This window comes from Mobula birostris, chromosome 2 (assembly GCF_030028105.1).
Source record: "Mobula birostris isolate sMobBir1 chromosome 2, sMobBir1.hap1, whole genome shotgun sequence".
NCBI lineage: Eukaryota > Metazoa > Chordata > Chondrichthyes > Myliobatiformes > Myliobatidae > Mobula > Mobula birostris.
In genome coordinates, this window is record NC_092371.1 from 240,248,402 (window position 1) to 240,265,541 (window position 17,140).

At 43.2% G+C, this 17,140-nt stretch overlaps 1 protein-coding gene across 2 annotated transcripts in view; it reads left to right on the forward strand.

Annotated features, from left to right (window-relative positions):
• The window catches only part of scara5 (scavenger receptor class A, member 5 (putative)), a 186,919-nt gene that overhangs the window by 141,016 nt on the left and 28,763 nt on the right, over positions 1-17,140 (forward strand). For both annotated transcript variants that reach the window (XM_072251637.1, XM_072251638.1), the window contains exon 8: positions 11,919-12,110. In XM_072251637.1, coding sequence (XP_072107738.1) covers positions 11,919-12,110 — 192 coding nt within the window. The remainder of the gene's footprint in view (positions 1-11,918; positions 12,111-17,140) is intronic.

Here is a 17,140-nt window from a genome sequence, read left to right on the forward strand (position 1 = left end):
GTGAAAATCCTGCTCCCTGAAGGAGCACTAGCCTTCTAGGCCACGTTCTTGGCATATCGAAAAGCAGCCGGTCATGAGGCCCTGAGAGCGGGTCCCATTCCCACAAAGAACCGAAGTCAGCGTGTAACTCCAGGTCAGGATCTTCAAAAGAATCTTGAAAGGGGAAAAAAAGAGATATCAAAGATAGGATCAGAGCTGTTTCCGAAGATGCAAGCAAATGACTGGCCATCATCCTCCTAAGATACCGTGTTGTATCTCGAATGAAATAAAATAAAATAAATAATTCCCTGTTATAGATTGAACAAATAATCGAACTGAGCCTCGATGAGAATGCTGTGCTATCTAAAGGGATGATAAGCCAGTGAAAGATCTCTTCCCCTTATTTATTTATTGTGATACACCACGGAACAGGCTGTCTGTCTCTCGGAGCCACGCCACCCGGCAATCCCCGCCGCCCGATTTAGTCCTAAGCTAATCATGGGACCATTTACAACGACCGATTCACCTACCAACCGATAGATGTTTTGGAGGAAACTGGAGCACCCTGAGGAAACCCACATGATCACGGGAAGAACGTGCAAACTCCTTACAAACAGCAGCAGGAATTGAACCAGGGTTTCTGGCACTGGTTTCCTCCCACAGTCCAAATTCCAAACACGTACCAGTTGGTAGGTGACATGCTCATTGTAAACTGTCCCATTAAGTTAGGCTAGGGTAAATTGGGTTTTTTGGGGGGATTGCTGGGGCAACGCAGCTCGAAGGACTGTAAGGGCCTGCTCCACACTGTATCGCTAAATAGTTAAATAAAAATTCAAGTTTATTGTCATCTAACTGTACATATAAACAACCAAACGAAACTATGTTCCTTCAGACCACGGTCACCTGCAAAACATCTATCTCACACAACACAAAAAAAAAAAATTACCAAAAATAAGTTAATAAAATATAATTCAAAAATGCTTGTAGTGCACAGCACTGGTAAACAGTTAACTGTACAGTAAAGAACAAATGCCTAGTGATGAGACCTCAGTATTCATTAGTCTCACAGCTTGATTGTACAACTGCTACGTTTACTCAGTTTCACAATAGAAATTGATCATTTCTGGTAAAGCATTTCAGGATGACTAATAACATAAACTCAAGTCTTTTTCTTTTTTCCTTGAAGCATGTAATGGCAATGGATACCTCCCAATGACATTCCTGTCCAGAAAAATATTTTTCTTCCTTGATTTGCTGAAGGCTTTATTAATTGGTTGTGATTTTTGGAATTGTCCAAGCAGGTTAATATGATTTTCTGTAATCATTCCATTGTGTCCGTTAAGTCAACATAAGGAAGCTTTGATGGCTCTGGGTCTGTACTCACTGGAGTTCAGAAGAATGAGGAGGGAGAGCTCATCAAAACGTATCGAAAATTGAAAGGCCTAGATAAAGTGGAGGAGATGAGGACGCTTACTATAGTGAAGGAGTCTAGAAGCAGAATAGAGACACGTCCCTTTAGAACAGAGATAAGGGGGTATTTCTTTAACCAGAGGATGGTCAATCTGAGGATTTATTGCCACAGGTGACTGTGGAGGCCAAGTCATTGGGTATATTTAAAGCAGAGGTTCATAGGTTTTTGATTTAGACGTTTTTTCCCGGGGCTGAAATGGCTAACATGAAGGGACATAGTTATAAGGTGCTTGGAAGTCGGAACAGAGGGGATGTCAGGGGTATGTTTTTCAGACAGAGAGTGGTGGGTGCGTGGAATGCCAGTGATGATGGTGGAAGCAGATAAAATAGGGTCTTCTAACATACTCTTAGATGGGTACATGGAGCTTAGAAAAATAGATCTAGACTAGGTTACATGGTTGGCACAACATTGTGGGCCGAAGGGCCTGTAATGTGCTGTCGAGTGCTATGTTCTATCTTTGATTAATAAGGGTGTCAAAGGTTATAGGAAGAAGACAGCAGAATGAGGTTGCAAGAGTTGATAAATTAGCTACGATGGAATTGCAGAGCAGGCTCGATGGGCCAAATGGCCTAATTCTGTCCCTGGGTCTTATGGTTTTATAAAAGCTTCCAGGTGGAGAAATCAATGCGCTTTTCATCTGGCTTAGATATCGATACCTCTTACAGGGATGAACACTAGCACGGTACTAAATTGTAGATCCAGAAAGGTCCACTGACTGAAATAGAGGCCAGAAGATCTCAATATCATAATACACTTATTTACCCAGCCTACTTTTTGAAACTAATTAGTTATCGAACTGTGACACACTCTTTTTCATCTAGTTTTGGGCTGCCTGTTACATAAAGGGTTAAGTCCTGAGATTTTAAATACATTCAGTGGCCACTTTATTAGGTACACCTGGTCGTAATGCAAATATCTAATCAGCCAATCATGTGGCAGCAACTCAATGGGTAAAAGCATGCAGACATGGTCAAGAGGTTCAGTTGTTGTTCAGACCAAACATCGGAATGGAGAACAAATGTGATCGAAGTGACTTTGACCTTGGAATGATTGTTAGTTCCGGACGGGGTGGTTTAAGTATGTCAGAAGCTGCTGATCTCCTGGGATTTTCACACACAGCCATCTCTAGGGTTTACAGAGAATGGTGCGAGAAACAGCAAAGATCCAGTGAGCAGCAGTTCTGTGGGCAAAAATATCCTGTTAATGAGCGAGGTCAGTGGAGGATGGCAGATTGGATCTAGCTCACAATAAGGCGACAGTAGTTCAAATAACCACACCTTACAACAGTGGTGTGCAGAAGAGCAACTCCAAATACACAACATGTCGAACCTTGTAGTGGATAGGCTACAGCAGCAGAAGCCCACACACACTCAGTGCTCACTTTACTAGGTACAGCAGGTATCTTTCCAAGTCATTCTTTATACTTAAGGACCTCTGTAGCAGCCAACGTTCTTGTGAAGCTCTGGTTTGCATACTCTGTTACTTCACCGTGAACAGCATCCCCACCGCGAGAAAGCAATAACAGTTCCGAAGAATAGGTCACGTCATCAGAATGCATAACTCACAACTCCCCGAACAGATCCTTTGCTTCCAGCTGAAAAAGAGGTCAGCGAGCCCCTGGTGGGCAAAGGAAACGGTTCAAAGGTAGCATCTAAAAACTGGGAAGACATTACACTCAATAGATACACCTGGAGGAAATCGGTTCAAGAGGGAGCTGTGCTACACGAGAACGCCCTCTGTTGCACTATGGACAACAAGTGGCAGATGTGAAAGGAGAGACTGAACAACTAAGAGACCAGCCACTAACAACAGCCCACACTGCACCGGAATATGGGGATCCCGGATCGGCCTCTGCAATCACCTGAGAACCCAACAATTGCTTACTGATACTCTTCTCTTAGGCCTCCGTTGGCTGGGGTCAGCTGTGGATATTGTCTGTCGGCTATCTTTGTGATACACGAGCCGGGGCAATACAATATGGAGAACAGCCTGTTGCCCATGCAGGAAGCTCACCCTCTCCATGTACCAGTGTCATCGTAGGAGCTGCCAGTCAGCATTGAACTCAACGTAGGACTGCCTTACAGACTCCAACTCCAGATTTTTCCCTTGGGGTTTACTCCTGAAGCCTTCCCCATGAGTGGGTATAGTCACAAGGCAGCAGAGAGTTGAGATCGGAGTTTTTCCTTCTCCTAGATGAGCTGGCATCTATGGCTGATGTGCCCCATCTGCCCAAAGCGACTGGTTTAAAGGCACCAGTAACCTGCCTTTGCTCCTTCTCCTGTCTGTCGAAATGGTTCCGCCAGGCTTAATAGTTAAACCATACGTTGAGGCCAGGAGTTGAACTTGGTTGTCAGACACTATTTGAGGAGCATGCCGTTGGGAGCATTTAACAGATAGTTGGAACATCCCCATTACCTTACCCATGCTGGCTGTGACAACACTAAGGAACCATTACTACTAATACTAATAAACTGATTGTTATATGTAGTTAAGTACTTACTCACCCGCAGGCTCACTTTCAAGGACACTACAACTCCTGTTCTCAATATTATTTATTGAGATTTTATTTGCGCAATTCATCTTCTTCTGCACATTGGTTGTTTCTCAGTCTTTGTTTAGGCAACACACCCAAACGTTGGAGGAACTCAGCAGGCCAGGCAGCACCTATAGAAAAGAGTACAGTCGACATTTCGGGCAGAGACCCTTCATCAGTAATGGGAAAAAAAAGATGAGGAGACAGATTTGGAAAGTGCAGGGAGAGGAGGAAGAAATACAAGGTGATAGGTGAAGCAGGGAGAAGTAAAGAGCTGGAAAGTTGATTGGTGAAAGAGATACAGGGTTGGAGAAGGGGGGGATCTAATTGGAGTGGACAGAAGGACATGGAAGAAAGAAAAGAGGGAGGAGCACCAGAGGTAGATGATGGGCAGGTAACGAGAGAGAGGGGAAAGGGAATAGGGAATGGTGAAGAGGAGCATTACCAGAAGTTTGAGAAATCGACGTTCATGCCATCAGGTTGGAGGCTACCCAGATAGAATATAACGAGTTGTTCTTCCATCGTAAGTCTGGCCTCATTGCATCAGTAGAGGAGGCCATGGAAATAAAATGGGTGACCACTGGAGATCCTGCTCTTTCTGGTGGACGGAGTGTAGGTGCTTGGCAAAGTGGTCTCCCAATCTACATCGGGTCTCACCGACATACAGGAGGCCACACCGGGAGCACCGGAGACAGTATATGACCCCAACAGACTGTCAGGCGACTGTTTGTAGCCCTCAATAGTAGTGAGGGAGGAGGTGGAGGGGCAGATGTAGCACTTTGTTCTGATTACAAGGATAAGTGCCAGGAGGGAGATCAGTAGGGAGGGATGAATGGACATGGGAGTCGCGTAGGGAGCGATCCCTGTGGAAAGCAGAAAGTGGGGGAGGGAAGGATATGCATGATGGTCTCCTTACTTACCTATCACTTCCCTCTGGTGTTCCTCCCATTTTCTTTCTTCCATGGCCTTCTGTGCTATCCTATCAGATACTCCCTTCTCCAGCCCTGTATCTCTTCCACCAATCAACTTTCCAGCTCTTTACTTCACCCCTCCCCACTCCCGGTTTCGTCTCTCACCTTGTTTTTCTTCCTCCCCCTGCCCCCCACCTTCTAACTCCGACCCCTCATCTCTTTTTTTCTCCAGGCCTGATGAAGGGTCTTGGCCAAAACATCAATTATACTCTTTTCCATAGATGCTGCCGGCCCTGCTGGGTTTCTCCAGCATTTTGTGTGTGTTTCTTGGATTTCCCATAACCGCAGATTTTCTCTTGTTTGTAATCTTTGTTTATGTACAGTTTTTCATAAATTCTACTGTAGTTTTTATGTCTGCAAGAAAATGAATCTCAAGGTAGTAAAGTAAAGGCATCCGTTAGTCTTGCGAGACCATGGATCTGCGCCTGGAAAGTCTTCACTCTCCAGGGCGCAGGCCTGGGCAAGGTTGTATGGAAGACCAGCAGTTGCCCATGCTGCAAGTCTCCCCTCTCCACGACACCAGTGTTGTCCAAGGGAAGGGCATTAGGACCCATACAGCTTGGCACCAGTGTCGCCGCAGAGCAATGTGTGATTAAGTGCCTTGCTGAAGGACACAACACATTGCCTCGGCTGGGGTTCGAACTCACGACCTTCAGGTCGCTGGTCCAATGCCTTAACCACTTGGCCACGTGCCCACATGTAGTATTTGGTAATATATCAAAGTTCAAAGTAAATTTATTATCTAAGTACATCTACAACCCTGTGATTTATTTTCGTGTGGCATGCTCAATAAATCTATAGAATAGAAACCATAACAGAATCAGTGAAAGAACACCCTACTCGGGTGTTCAACCAGCGTGCAGAAGACAACAAACTATGCAAATACAAAAAGAAAGAAATAATAATAATAAATAAATAGGCAATAAATATCAAGTACATGAGATGAAGAGTCTTTCAAGGTGAGTGCGTATGTACTTTGATAATAATCACGGGCACACTGCGCCCCACACCCACTAACATCATCCACAGACTTGCAGGCATTGACCCCCCCAGAGATCCAAAGACACACTACAACAAAAATTGAAAAAGGTAAACAGAACTCGGATCCACGGCACCCACTACATCATCATGTGCCAATTTCCAACCGCCTAAAATCGAGGAAAAGCTTTACTACAGTGGAGGAACTACTGCACGGAACATCCCCCCAAACATACAGGACTGACCTCTGGCAACAAACAGAAGCCAGAACTCCACCAAACAATACAGTGCAAGACCCCACAGAAATGTTGCCAGACGGGGCACTGCTTGACAGACAGAAGTGGTGCACTCTCAACAGAGCGAGAGCGGGAGTTTGTAGGACAGGAGACAATATGGTGAAGTGGGGTTTAAAGACCAGCCAATCCTGTGAATGTGGCAAAAGGGTGCAGAACATTGAACATGTTCTGCGCAACTGCCCACTCTCACCTAATTTAGCTGACACTGACCTGCTCAGCATTAACCAAACAACACTAGAGTGGCTGGCTGCCTGGTGTGACAAGCTATGATGATGATAAATTTACTTTGAACTTGACATGATCATGTAAGAGGCTATAGATGTTCACCATGTAGGCAATTGCATGAAACTTTTATTTTTGAATTTTCATATTTCACCAACAAACAGCTTGAGTTATTCAGCACAGCTGGTAAGGGACAACCAAGTGTAAATCATTTCCTATAAGTACGCCATGGAAGATGGTTGCACATCCCACAAACAACATCCCACAAACAACGTGCCACAAGCAACATCCCACAATGTCCCACAAACAATATCCCACAAACAATATCTCACAATGTCCCACAAACAACATCCCACAGACAACATCCCACAAACAACACCCCACAAACGACATCGCACAAACAACGTCCCACAAATGACATCCCACTAAGGACATCCCACAAACGACATCCCACAAACGACATCGCACAAACAACGTCCCACAAACAAAGTCCCACGCTACTGTGGTTGTGGTTCATGTACTGCTCATACCACTGAAGTGCCAGTACTATAAAGTTTATAACTATATAGTTAACTTCACTCCCAGAAGTGTTTTCCACATTTTTCCCATTCTTTGTATTACACACATAGTGCACGACTAATCCTCGGGAAAATTTTTTGACTATTGTTGCTCATTGTATGTTGACTACACATTGTTCTGCTGAACACTGAGGGCACTAGAATGTGTGCAAACACTTGTGGGCTGCCCCCAGCACACCCTCAGACTGTGTTCAAAGTTCAAAGTTTGAAGAGTGTTTGTTATCAAAGTACATATACAGTGTGTAACCCTGAGGTGCATTTTCTTTCAGACATTTACAGCAGAGGAAAGAAACACAACATAGACTCCCAACCAGCCAATGTGCAACGGAAGACAAACTCTGTAAATACAAAATAAACAAATAAATAAATAAATATTGAGTTGTGGAATCCTTCAAAGTGAGTCCACTGGTTGTGGAATCAGTTCAGTGTTGAGGTTATTCGTGTTGGTTCAGGGTAATAACTGTTCCTGAACCTGGTGATTTTTAATGCAAATGACATGTTTCACTGTATGTTCTGATCTATATAAGACTCCTTAAGGTTGTCATAGCCAGGGAATGTAGTAGGGATAAGCTCCCACTGCCCATTAAATACTCGCAAAGGTGTCTATTTCTAATAACCTCTGACAACTAAGTCCATCTCCTGGCCTTCATGTGTGGCTTAGCTACTAAGGAAAAGAGGCAAAGGCAGGTTACTGGTGCCTTAAAACCAGTCGCTTTGGGCAGATGGGGCTTGTCAGCTGTGGTTGGCAGCTCATCGAGGAGAAAGAAAATTCTGATCTCAAACCTCCACTACTTTGTGGCTATACCCACTCATGAGGAAGGCTCCGTGAGTAAACCACAAGAAAAATCCAGGACTGGAGTCCTCAGGGCAGTCCTACATTGAGCTCAACGCCGATTAGCAACTCCTGCAACACTGCTGGTGCCAAACTGTATCTGTCTCTGCCACTGGAGGGTCAGACACCCTAAACCAATAGGCTGGTCCTGGACTTATTTCCTGGCATAATTTACATATTATTATTTAATTTTTTATGGTTTTATATTGCTATATTTATACTCTATTCTTGGTTGGTGCAACTGTAACGAAACCCAATTTCCCTCGAGATCAATGAAGTATGACTATGACTATTTCTTTAGATTGTTCAGCTGCATGAAGAGGGGGAGTCTACTGTATGGGCAACTGCTTGCTCTGCATAATGTATTGCCCTGGCTTGTGTACCATGTTGGCAGTTAGGACACAACATCCATTGTCCACCTCGACCAAGGGATATCTCCACCTCACTCCACATAAGATTAATAAATTAATTACCTCCTGTTCAGTCCTGAAGAGGGGTCTCGATCTGAAACACCAGCTGTTCCATAGATGCCGTCTGACCTGATGAGTGCCTCCAGCATTTTGTCTGTGTTGCTATTCTGTGTGCTTTCATGTTAACTAATGATCTCTTGTGTTCTTGTCTAATTGTCAAATGGATTTATAATCCAGACAGTTTTGGAAATTAATTCAAATGCACCTACAATTTCCCTTAAGGTGTACAGAACGTTTGATAGCTCTTGGCTCGTGCTCACTGGAGCTTAGTAGAATGAGACGGGATCTCAGAAACCTATTGAATATTGGAAGGTCTAGAGAGAGTGGATGTGTGGATGTTCTTGATTAGTAAAGGCATCAAAGGTGATGGGGAGAAGGCAGAGAATGGAGTAGAGAGGGATAGTAGAGAGGGATGGAATGGCAGAAGTGAATCAGTCAGAGTTGAGGTTATTCACTTTGGTGCAGGAGCCTGATAGGGTAATAACTGTTCCTCAATCTGGTGGTGTGGGACCCAAGACTCCTATACCTCCTGCCTGATGGCAGCAGTGAGAAGAAAGCATAGCCTGGATGGGGGAGGTCCTTGATGTTGGATGCTGCTAATTTAAGTGAACCACGAGTCTATGATCAGCTCATAATTTTCTATATGTCCACTCATGTAGTGGATGTTGTCTACATGGACTTCAGTAAGGCCTTTGACAAGGTCCCGCATGGGAGGTTAGTTAGTAAGATTCAGTCGCTAGGTATACATGGAGAGGTGGTAAATTGGATCAGACATTGGCTCAATGGAAGGAGCCAGAGAGTGATAGTAGATCATTGCTTCTCCGAGTGGAGGCCTATGACTAGTGGTGTGCCACAGGGATCAGTGCTGGGTCCATTGTTATTTGTCATCTATATCAATGATCTGGATGATAATGTGGTAAATTGGATTGGTAAATTTGCTGATGTAAATTTGCTAAAGATTGGAGGTGTAGTGGACAGTGAGGAAGGTTTTCAAAGCTTGAAGAGGGATTTGGACCAGCTGGAAAAATGGCAGATGGTGTTTAATACAGACAAGTGTGAAATATTGCACTTTGGAAGGACAAACCAAGGTAAAACGTACAAGGTAAATGGTAGGGCACTGTGGAGTGCAGTGGAACAGAGGGATCTGGGAATACAGATACAAAATTCCCTAAAAGTGGCGTCACAGGTAGATAGGGTCGTAAAGAGAGCTTTTGGTACATTGGCCTTTATTAATCAAAGTATTGAGTATAGGAGCTGGAATGTTATGGTGATGTTGTATAAGGCATTGGCGAGGTCGAATTTGGAGTATTGTGTGCAGTTTTGTTCACCAAATTACAGGAAGGATATTAATAAGGTTGAAAGAGTGCAGAGAAGGTTTACAAGGATGTTGCCGGGACTTGAGAAACTGAGTTACAGAGAAAGGTTGAATAGGTTAGGACTTTATTCCCTGGAGCATAGAAAAATGAGGGGAGATTTGATAGAGGTATATAAAATTATGATGGGTATAGATAGAGTGAATGCAAGCAGGCTTTTTCCACTGAGGCAAGGGGAGAAAAAAACCAGAGGACATGGGTTAAGGGTAAGGGGGGAAAAGTTTAAAGAGAATATTAGGGGGGGGCTTCTTCACACAGAGAGTGGTGGGAGTGTGGAATGAGCTGCCAGATAAAGTGGTAAATGCAGGCTCACTTTTAACATTTAAGAAAAACTTGGACAGATACATGGATGGGAGGTGTATGGAGGGATATGGTCCAGGTACAGGTCAGTGGGACTAGGCAGAAAAATGGTTCGGCACAGCCAAGAAGGGCCAAAAGGCCTGTTTCTGTGCTGTAATGTTCTATGGTTCTATGGATGATTTTTCTAAATGTCCACTCCTAAGAAAATTCCAGCAACTTCATTTCAAAATATGTTGAGCTGTGAGGTCTAAGGCTATCTGGTTTTAATTTTTCTTCCATTTACTCTTGCCTAATCCAAAGATTCAAAGTACATTTATTATCAAAATATGTATGTAGCATGCAACCCTGAGATTCGTCTCCCACAGATAGCCAGGAAACAAAAAAACCATGAAACCCATTAAAAAAAACATCAAACCTCTCCCCTCCACCCACAAGTGGAAAAAAGCAAATCATATAGAAGGCAACAAGGAAAAAAAACAATTGAGAAACACAGGATATGAAACACAAAAATGTTCATATTCAGCAGCTCAGCGTCCATTACCTACTGGTCACTCTGATCAAAATCGCCCAAGATAGCAAAAAAAAGGAGGGGAACTTATAGTTTTTCAAAAAAAACACAAACAACAGGAATTCTGCAGAAGCGGAAATTTAAGCAACACACATCAAAGTTGCTGGTGAATGCAGCAGGCCAGGCAGCATCTCTAGGAAGAGGTACAGTCGACGTTTCGGGCCGAGACCCTTCGTCAGGACTAACTGAAGGAAGAGTGAGTAAGGGATTTGAAAGTTGGAGGGGGAGGGGGAGATCCAAAATGATAGGAGAAGACAGGAGGGGGAGGGATGGAGCCAAGAGCTGGACAGTGATAGGCAAAAGGGATACGAGAGGATCATGGGACAGGAGGTCCGAGAAGAAAGACAAGGGGGGGGGGACCCAGAGGATGGGCAAGGGGTATATTCAGAGGGACAGAGGGAGAAAAAGGGGAGTGAGAGAAAGAATGTGTGCATAAAAATAAGTAACAGATGGGGTACGAGGGGGAGGTGGGGCATCAGCGGAAGTTAGAGAAGTCGATGTTCATGCCATCTGGTTGGAGGCTACCCAGACGGAATATAAGGTGTTGTTCCTCCAACCTGAGTGTGGCTTCATCTTTACAGTAGAGGAGGCCGTGGATAGACATATCAGAATGGGAATGGGATGTGGAATTAAAATGTGTGGCCACTGGGAGATCCTGCTTTCTCTGGCGTTCCCATTCCCATTCTGACATGTCTATCCACGGCCTCCTCTACTGTAAAGATGAAGCCACACTCAGGTTGGAGGAACAACACCTTATATTCCGTCTGGGTAGCCTCCAACCTGATGGCATGAACATCGACTTCTCTAACTTCCGCTAGGCCCCACCTCCCCCTCGTACCCCATTTGTTACTTATTTTTATACACACATTCTTTCTCTCACTCTCCTTTTTCTCCCTCTGTCCCTCTGACTATACCTCTTGCCCATCCTCTGGGTTCCCCCCCCCCTTGTCTTTCTTCCCGGACCTCCTGCCCCATGATCCTCTCGTATCCCCTTTTGCCTATCACCTGTCCAGCTCTTGGCTCTATCCCTCCCCCTCCTGTCTTCTCCTATCATTTTGGATCTCCCCCTCCCCCTCCAACTTTCAAATCCCTTACTCACTCTTCCTTCAATTAGTCCTGACGAAGGGTCTCAGCCTGAAACGTCGACTGCACCTCTTCCTAGAGATGCTGCCTGGCCTGCTGCGTTCACCAGCAACTTTTATGTGTGTTGCTTATAGTTTTTCAATTGGATTTATGGTCCAGTCAGTTTTGGAAGTTACATCTAACACTTCTGCAATTTCCTTACAACAACCAGGTTCGTTGATATGGTTGGATTTTAATCGATTTGTCAATCCATGTTTTCCCTAGGAGAAATTGGACCTGTGGTAAGATTGGTGAATGGCTCTGGACCTCATGAAGGCAGGGTGGAGGTTTTCTACGACTCGCTGTGGGGAACGGTGTGTGATGATAAATGGGACAAGTTGGATGGAGAGGTGGTCTGTAAGATGCTTGGCTATAAAGAAGTTTCTGAAACCCCAACATCAAAGAAGTTTGGACAAGGTAATATTTTGTATTTGTTTTTAAAATACCAAAAATGTGTATGTGTGTGATGGACTTTCTGTTTGTAAGAGTTTTAAGTCAGATGTTTTAGCAGTCCATTCATTCATTAAGTGCCATGTTGTATGATATGGGTGATCATGGTCTTCCCATGACCATGATTGCTCATGACAAATTCTTCTACAGAAGTGGATGGATGGTCGTATGAGCAGCTGGTGTATATCACAAGTCCTGGTTATGCGACCACTAACGTCAGGCAGACAATCTCTGAAGAGTATTGATAATGGCTGTTGTCACCCATCTTGTAAAGACACTGCCCAGAAGAAGGCAATGGCAAACCAATTCTGCGGAAAAATTTGCCAAGAGCAATCATGGCCATGAAAACACCATGATCAAATACATCATACCACAGGACACACAACGAGCGAATGACCTGACTTTAAAACGGTAATCTGATAGCTGTTAGATTTGGAGCTGCATTTAATTTGTAACCAAAGCCTTATTTCATAGGAATTATGCTCCAATGAGAATGAAACAGCCCATTGTTCCACTGGTTTAGATATTATATCCTGTACAGGCAGAGGATTTACCGTATCATTAAACAAACTTCTGAAACAAGTGATCGTTTCAGCCCAATCAGCAGTAAACTTATTCTGTGTGAATTAATTTTATACAAGGACAATGCAGTTTTTATTTTCTTCTTTAAATAAATAGTAGCATCTTACATCAGTTTCCATATTCATGGAGTTGTGTGTTTTTGTAGGAGCATATCATATGACATGCTTTGTTTTAAATACTTGCATTAATATGTGGACATTTCAGAATCCAAGTTTGCGTTGGTACTCTCAAGGGTTGAATCACTCAGCGTTGGATTAATCAGAACATTTTTTTTCTCTTTCTAGTGTAGATATATGAGCTTTGTACATTGATATTTCCTGAGGAAGGTGTATGAAATATAGTACTCTTGGCCACTCTGTTGGTTACTTTACATTTCTCTCATGTGGTGAACTATATTTTCCTTGAGTTCAAGTCCTATTTTAGTTATTACCTTACTGGAACGGAACTTGACTTGGAGTTACCTTTTCAATATCGTAAGGAGTAAAAGCGTGGATTTTTTGCCAAATAGTGCATGATACGTTCCTGTCACTTCGAACATGGTTAGAGAGTATTTCAGAATCAGAATCAGGTTTAATATTACCAGCATATGTTGTGAAATTTGTTGTTTTGCAGCAGCAATACATTGCAATACTTAATAATAAAAACTGTAAATTACAGTAAGAAAAATTACATATTAAAAAGTGCAAAAAGAGAAAAAAAACTAGACAAAAGAATGTAATTGATTAGGAATAGAGTACAGTAACAGGCCTTACCAGCCCGACAAGCCCACCCGTAACTTACTAACTTGGACACCTTTGAAATGTGGGAGGAAACTGGAGCTCCCAGAGGAAACCTACATGGTCATGAGGAGAACAGACAAACTCCTTATAGACAGCAGTGAGAATGAAACCCAGTTCACTGGCATTGAAATACCATTGTGTTAACTACTATGCTACAGTTCAACACCTCTAATTTTCTGAACTAAACTGTGACTTCTTTGTGTCTACTACTTTCTGTTACTTCATCAGCGACTTGACGAAGGATCTCAGCCCGGAATGTCTGTTGTTTATTCCCCACCACAGAGGCTACCTGACCTGCTGAGTCAGAACATTGAACATAGAACAATACAGCATGGTGTAAACCCTTCAGCCCATGGTGTTGTTCCAACCTTTTGTCCTCCTTTAAGATCACTCTGACTCTTCCTAGCCTTCCATTTTTTTAAATCAATGTGCCTATGAGCTTGTTAAATGCCCCTAGTGTAACCATATAACCATATAACAATTACAGCATGGAAACAGGCCATCTTGGCCCTTCTAGTCCGTGCCGAACTCTTACTCTCACCTAGTCCCACCGACCTGCACTCAGCCCATAACCCTCCATTCCTTTCCTGTCCATATATCTATCCAATTTAACTTTAAATGACAACACCGAACCTGCCTCAACCACTTCTGCTGGAAGCTCGTTCCACACAGCTACCACTCTCTGAGTAAAAAGGTTCCCCATCATGTTACCCCTAAACTTTTGCCCTTTAACTCTCAACTCATGTCCTCTTGTTTGAATCTCCCCCACTCTCAATGGAAAAAGCCTATCCACGTCAACTCCGTCTATCCCCCTCATAATTTTAAATACCTCTATCACGTCCCCCCTCGACCTTCTACGTTCCAAAGAATAAAGACCCAAATTGTTCAACCTTCCTCTGTAACTTAGGTAATGAAACCCAGATAACATTCTAGTAAATCTTCTCTGTACTCTCTCTATTTTGTTGACATCATTCCTATAATTTGGTGACCAAAACTGTACACAATACTCCAAATTTGGCCTCACTAATGCCTTGTACAATTTCAATGTTATATCCCAACTCCTATACTCAATGCTCTGATTTATAAAGGCCAGCATACCAAAAGCTTTCCTCACCACCCTATCCACATGAGATTCCACCTTCAGGGAACAATGCACCATTATTCCTAGATCCCTCTGTTCTACTGCATTCTTCAATGCCCTACCATTTACCATGTATGTCCTATTTTGATTGGTCCTACCAAAATGTAGCACCTCACACTCATCAGCATTAAACTCCATCTGCCATCTTTCAGCCCATTCTTCCAAGTGGTCTAAATCTCTCTGCAAGCTTTGAAAACCTACTTCATTATCCACAACTCCACCTATCTTAGTATCAACTGCATACTTACTAATCCAATTTACCACCCATCATCCAGATCATTAATATATATGACAAACAACATTGGACCCAGTACAGATCCCTGAGGCACACCACTAGTCACTGGCCTAGTGTATTATAGAGTATATTATGTATATCGTTGAGATGCATTCTTGGTTGCGTTGGAGTTTATAGCTAAGCAGGTAGGAGTCTTGTTTGTTTAATATTTCGGTAATATTTGAGTAATATTGCAAATATATTGTTTGATTATGCATTCATTGTTGTTCACATAATTCATATCAGGTTATACGTAAAACTATGTGAATGGCATACTGTATGTCAGCGGTCCCCAACCACCGGGCCGCAGACCAGTACCGGGCCATAAGGCATGTGCAGCGGGCCGTGAGGAAACGATATGAGTCAGCTGCACATTTCCTCATTCTTTGTCACGCACTGTTGAACTTGAACATAGGGTTGTCAACTATATCGTATTTTCTGGGACATCCCGTATATCGGGCTAAATTGGTTTGTCCCATATGGGACCGCCCTTGTCCCGTATTTCCCGCGCTAAGGTACAGCATTCCTATGAAACCTTCCGTGCCGAAATGGCGTAAAGCGAAGAAGCAATTACCATTAATTTATATGGAAAAATTTTTTGAGCGTTCCCAGACCCAAAAAATAACCTAACAAATCATACCCAATAACATATAAAAACGAAAATAAATAACACTAACATATAGTAAAAGCAGGAATGATATGATAAATACACAGCCCATATAAAGTAGAAATAATGTATTACAGTACAGTCAGGAAGATGAAACCAAAATCGATTGGTGGGAGGAAAAATATCGGCACATACGCGCATGCGCACATCACATGCACCCGTCACGCATGCGCACACAGGTGCCCCCGCAAGGTTTCATGGTCTTGGTAGTCTTTCCTGGTGTAAAGTGTGCTGTATTTGACTGCTACTTTTGTCCTTTATTTGGGAGTGAGAAAGTTGGCAACCCTAACTGTAAAAGACATGTTGAGGTGAGTTTAACCTCACTTGAACACCCCCCCCCCCGGGTCGGCTGGTCCGCAAGAATATCGTCAATATTAAACTGGTCCGCAGTGCAAAAAAGGTTGGGGACCCCTGCTATATGTTACTTCGTCACCACATCATATGTGCGAGCCTTAAAGTAAAAATGAAGTAGACGCATTTTTACGTGTGCTCCTATGTTTTTCTTTCAGTTAGTTTTTGGAGTGACAAAACATAACAGCCAGCATTTTTGTATGTGTTCCTCCACAGATGCTGCCTGACTTGCTGAGTTTCTCCAGCAATTGTGTGTGTTGCTCAAGATTTTCAGCACTCGCAGAATCTCTGATGTCTGCTACTTCTCTCTCTGCCTTTCCTCTTCCACATCTGCCTTTTCTCATTGATTCGGAGTTTTGTCTTTTCTTTTACCATCTGTCTTTTCTTCTTTCCTTTCAAGAGGGAGCTGGGGGCCACCGCTTCATTCTGTTCACTCAGAAAAAATACTGAATGCTGAAAAAAAGAGACTGCATTCTCTGCTCGTGGTGCAAGGTAATTGTTGTCCTTCAGAACCCTTCAGCAATCTTCCCCCACTCTCCCTCTTTATTTGCGCTTCTTCTCACGCCTCTCCCAATCATACAGACGGCATGGTAGCATAGCGGTCAGCAGCAGCAACCCAAGTTCAATTCCTGCCACTGTCCTTAAGGAGTTTGATTCAAAGGTTCAAGGTTCAAAGTACATTTATTATCGAAGTACGTATGCAACATACAACCCTGAGATTTATCTTTTCACAGACAGCCATGAAGCAAAGAAAACTATCAAACCCCAACACACAAAAAAAAGAATAAAATGATCTCCCTGTGACTGTGGGGGCTTCCTCCGAGTGTTCTGGTTTCCTCCCACATTCCAAAGATGTACGGATTAGAAGGTCACATGGGTGTAATTGGGAAACACGGGTTCATTAGGCTGGTAGGGCCTGTTACTATACTGAATTCCTAAAGAAAAATAGATAAATAAATTTGCATTTTCGCCATCTTTATGTTATAGTGTCACAGATTCAAAGAGTCAAAGAACACTACAGCACAATTTTTTTATTTTCTGATTTCTTTTCTATTTATGCTTTTGTTTCAAAATTTCACCAGAACTGCACTCAACCATTTAACCATTCCTCACTTTCCCCAAATTCCCAATTGTGTTCCAAAGGTGGAGGCATCAATCTGGAAGCTTTATAAGATATAGGAACAGAATTTAGGCCATTTGGCC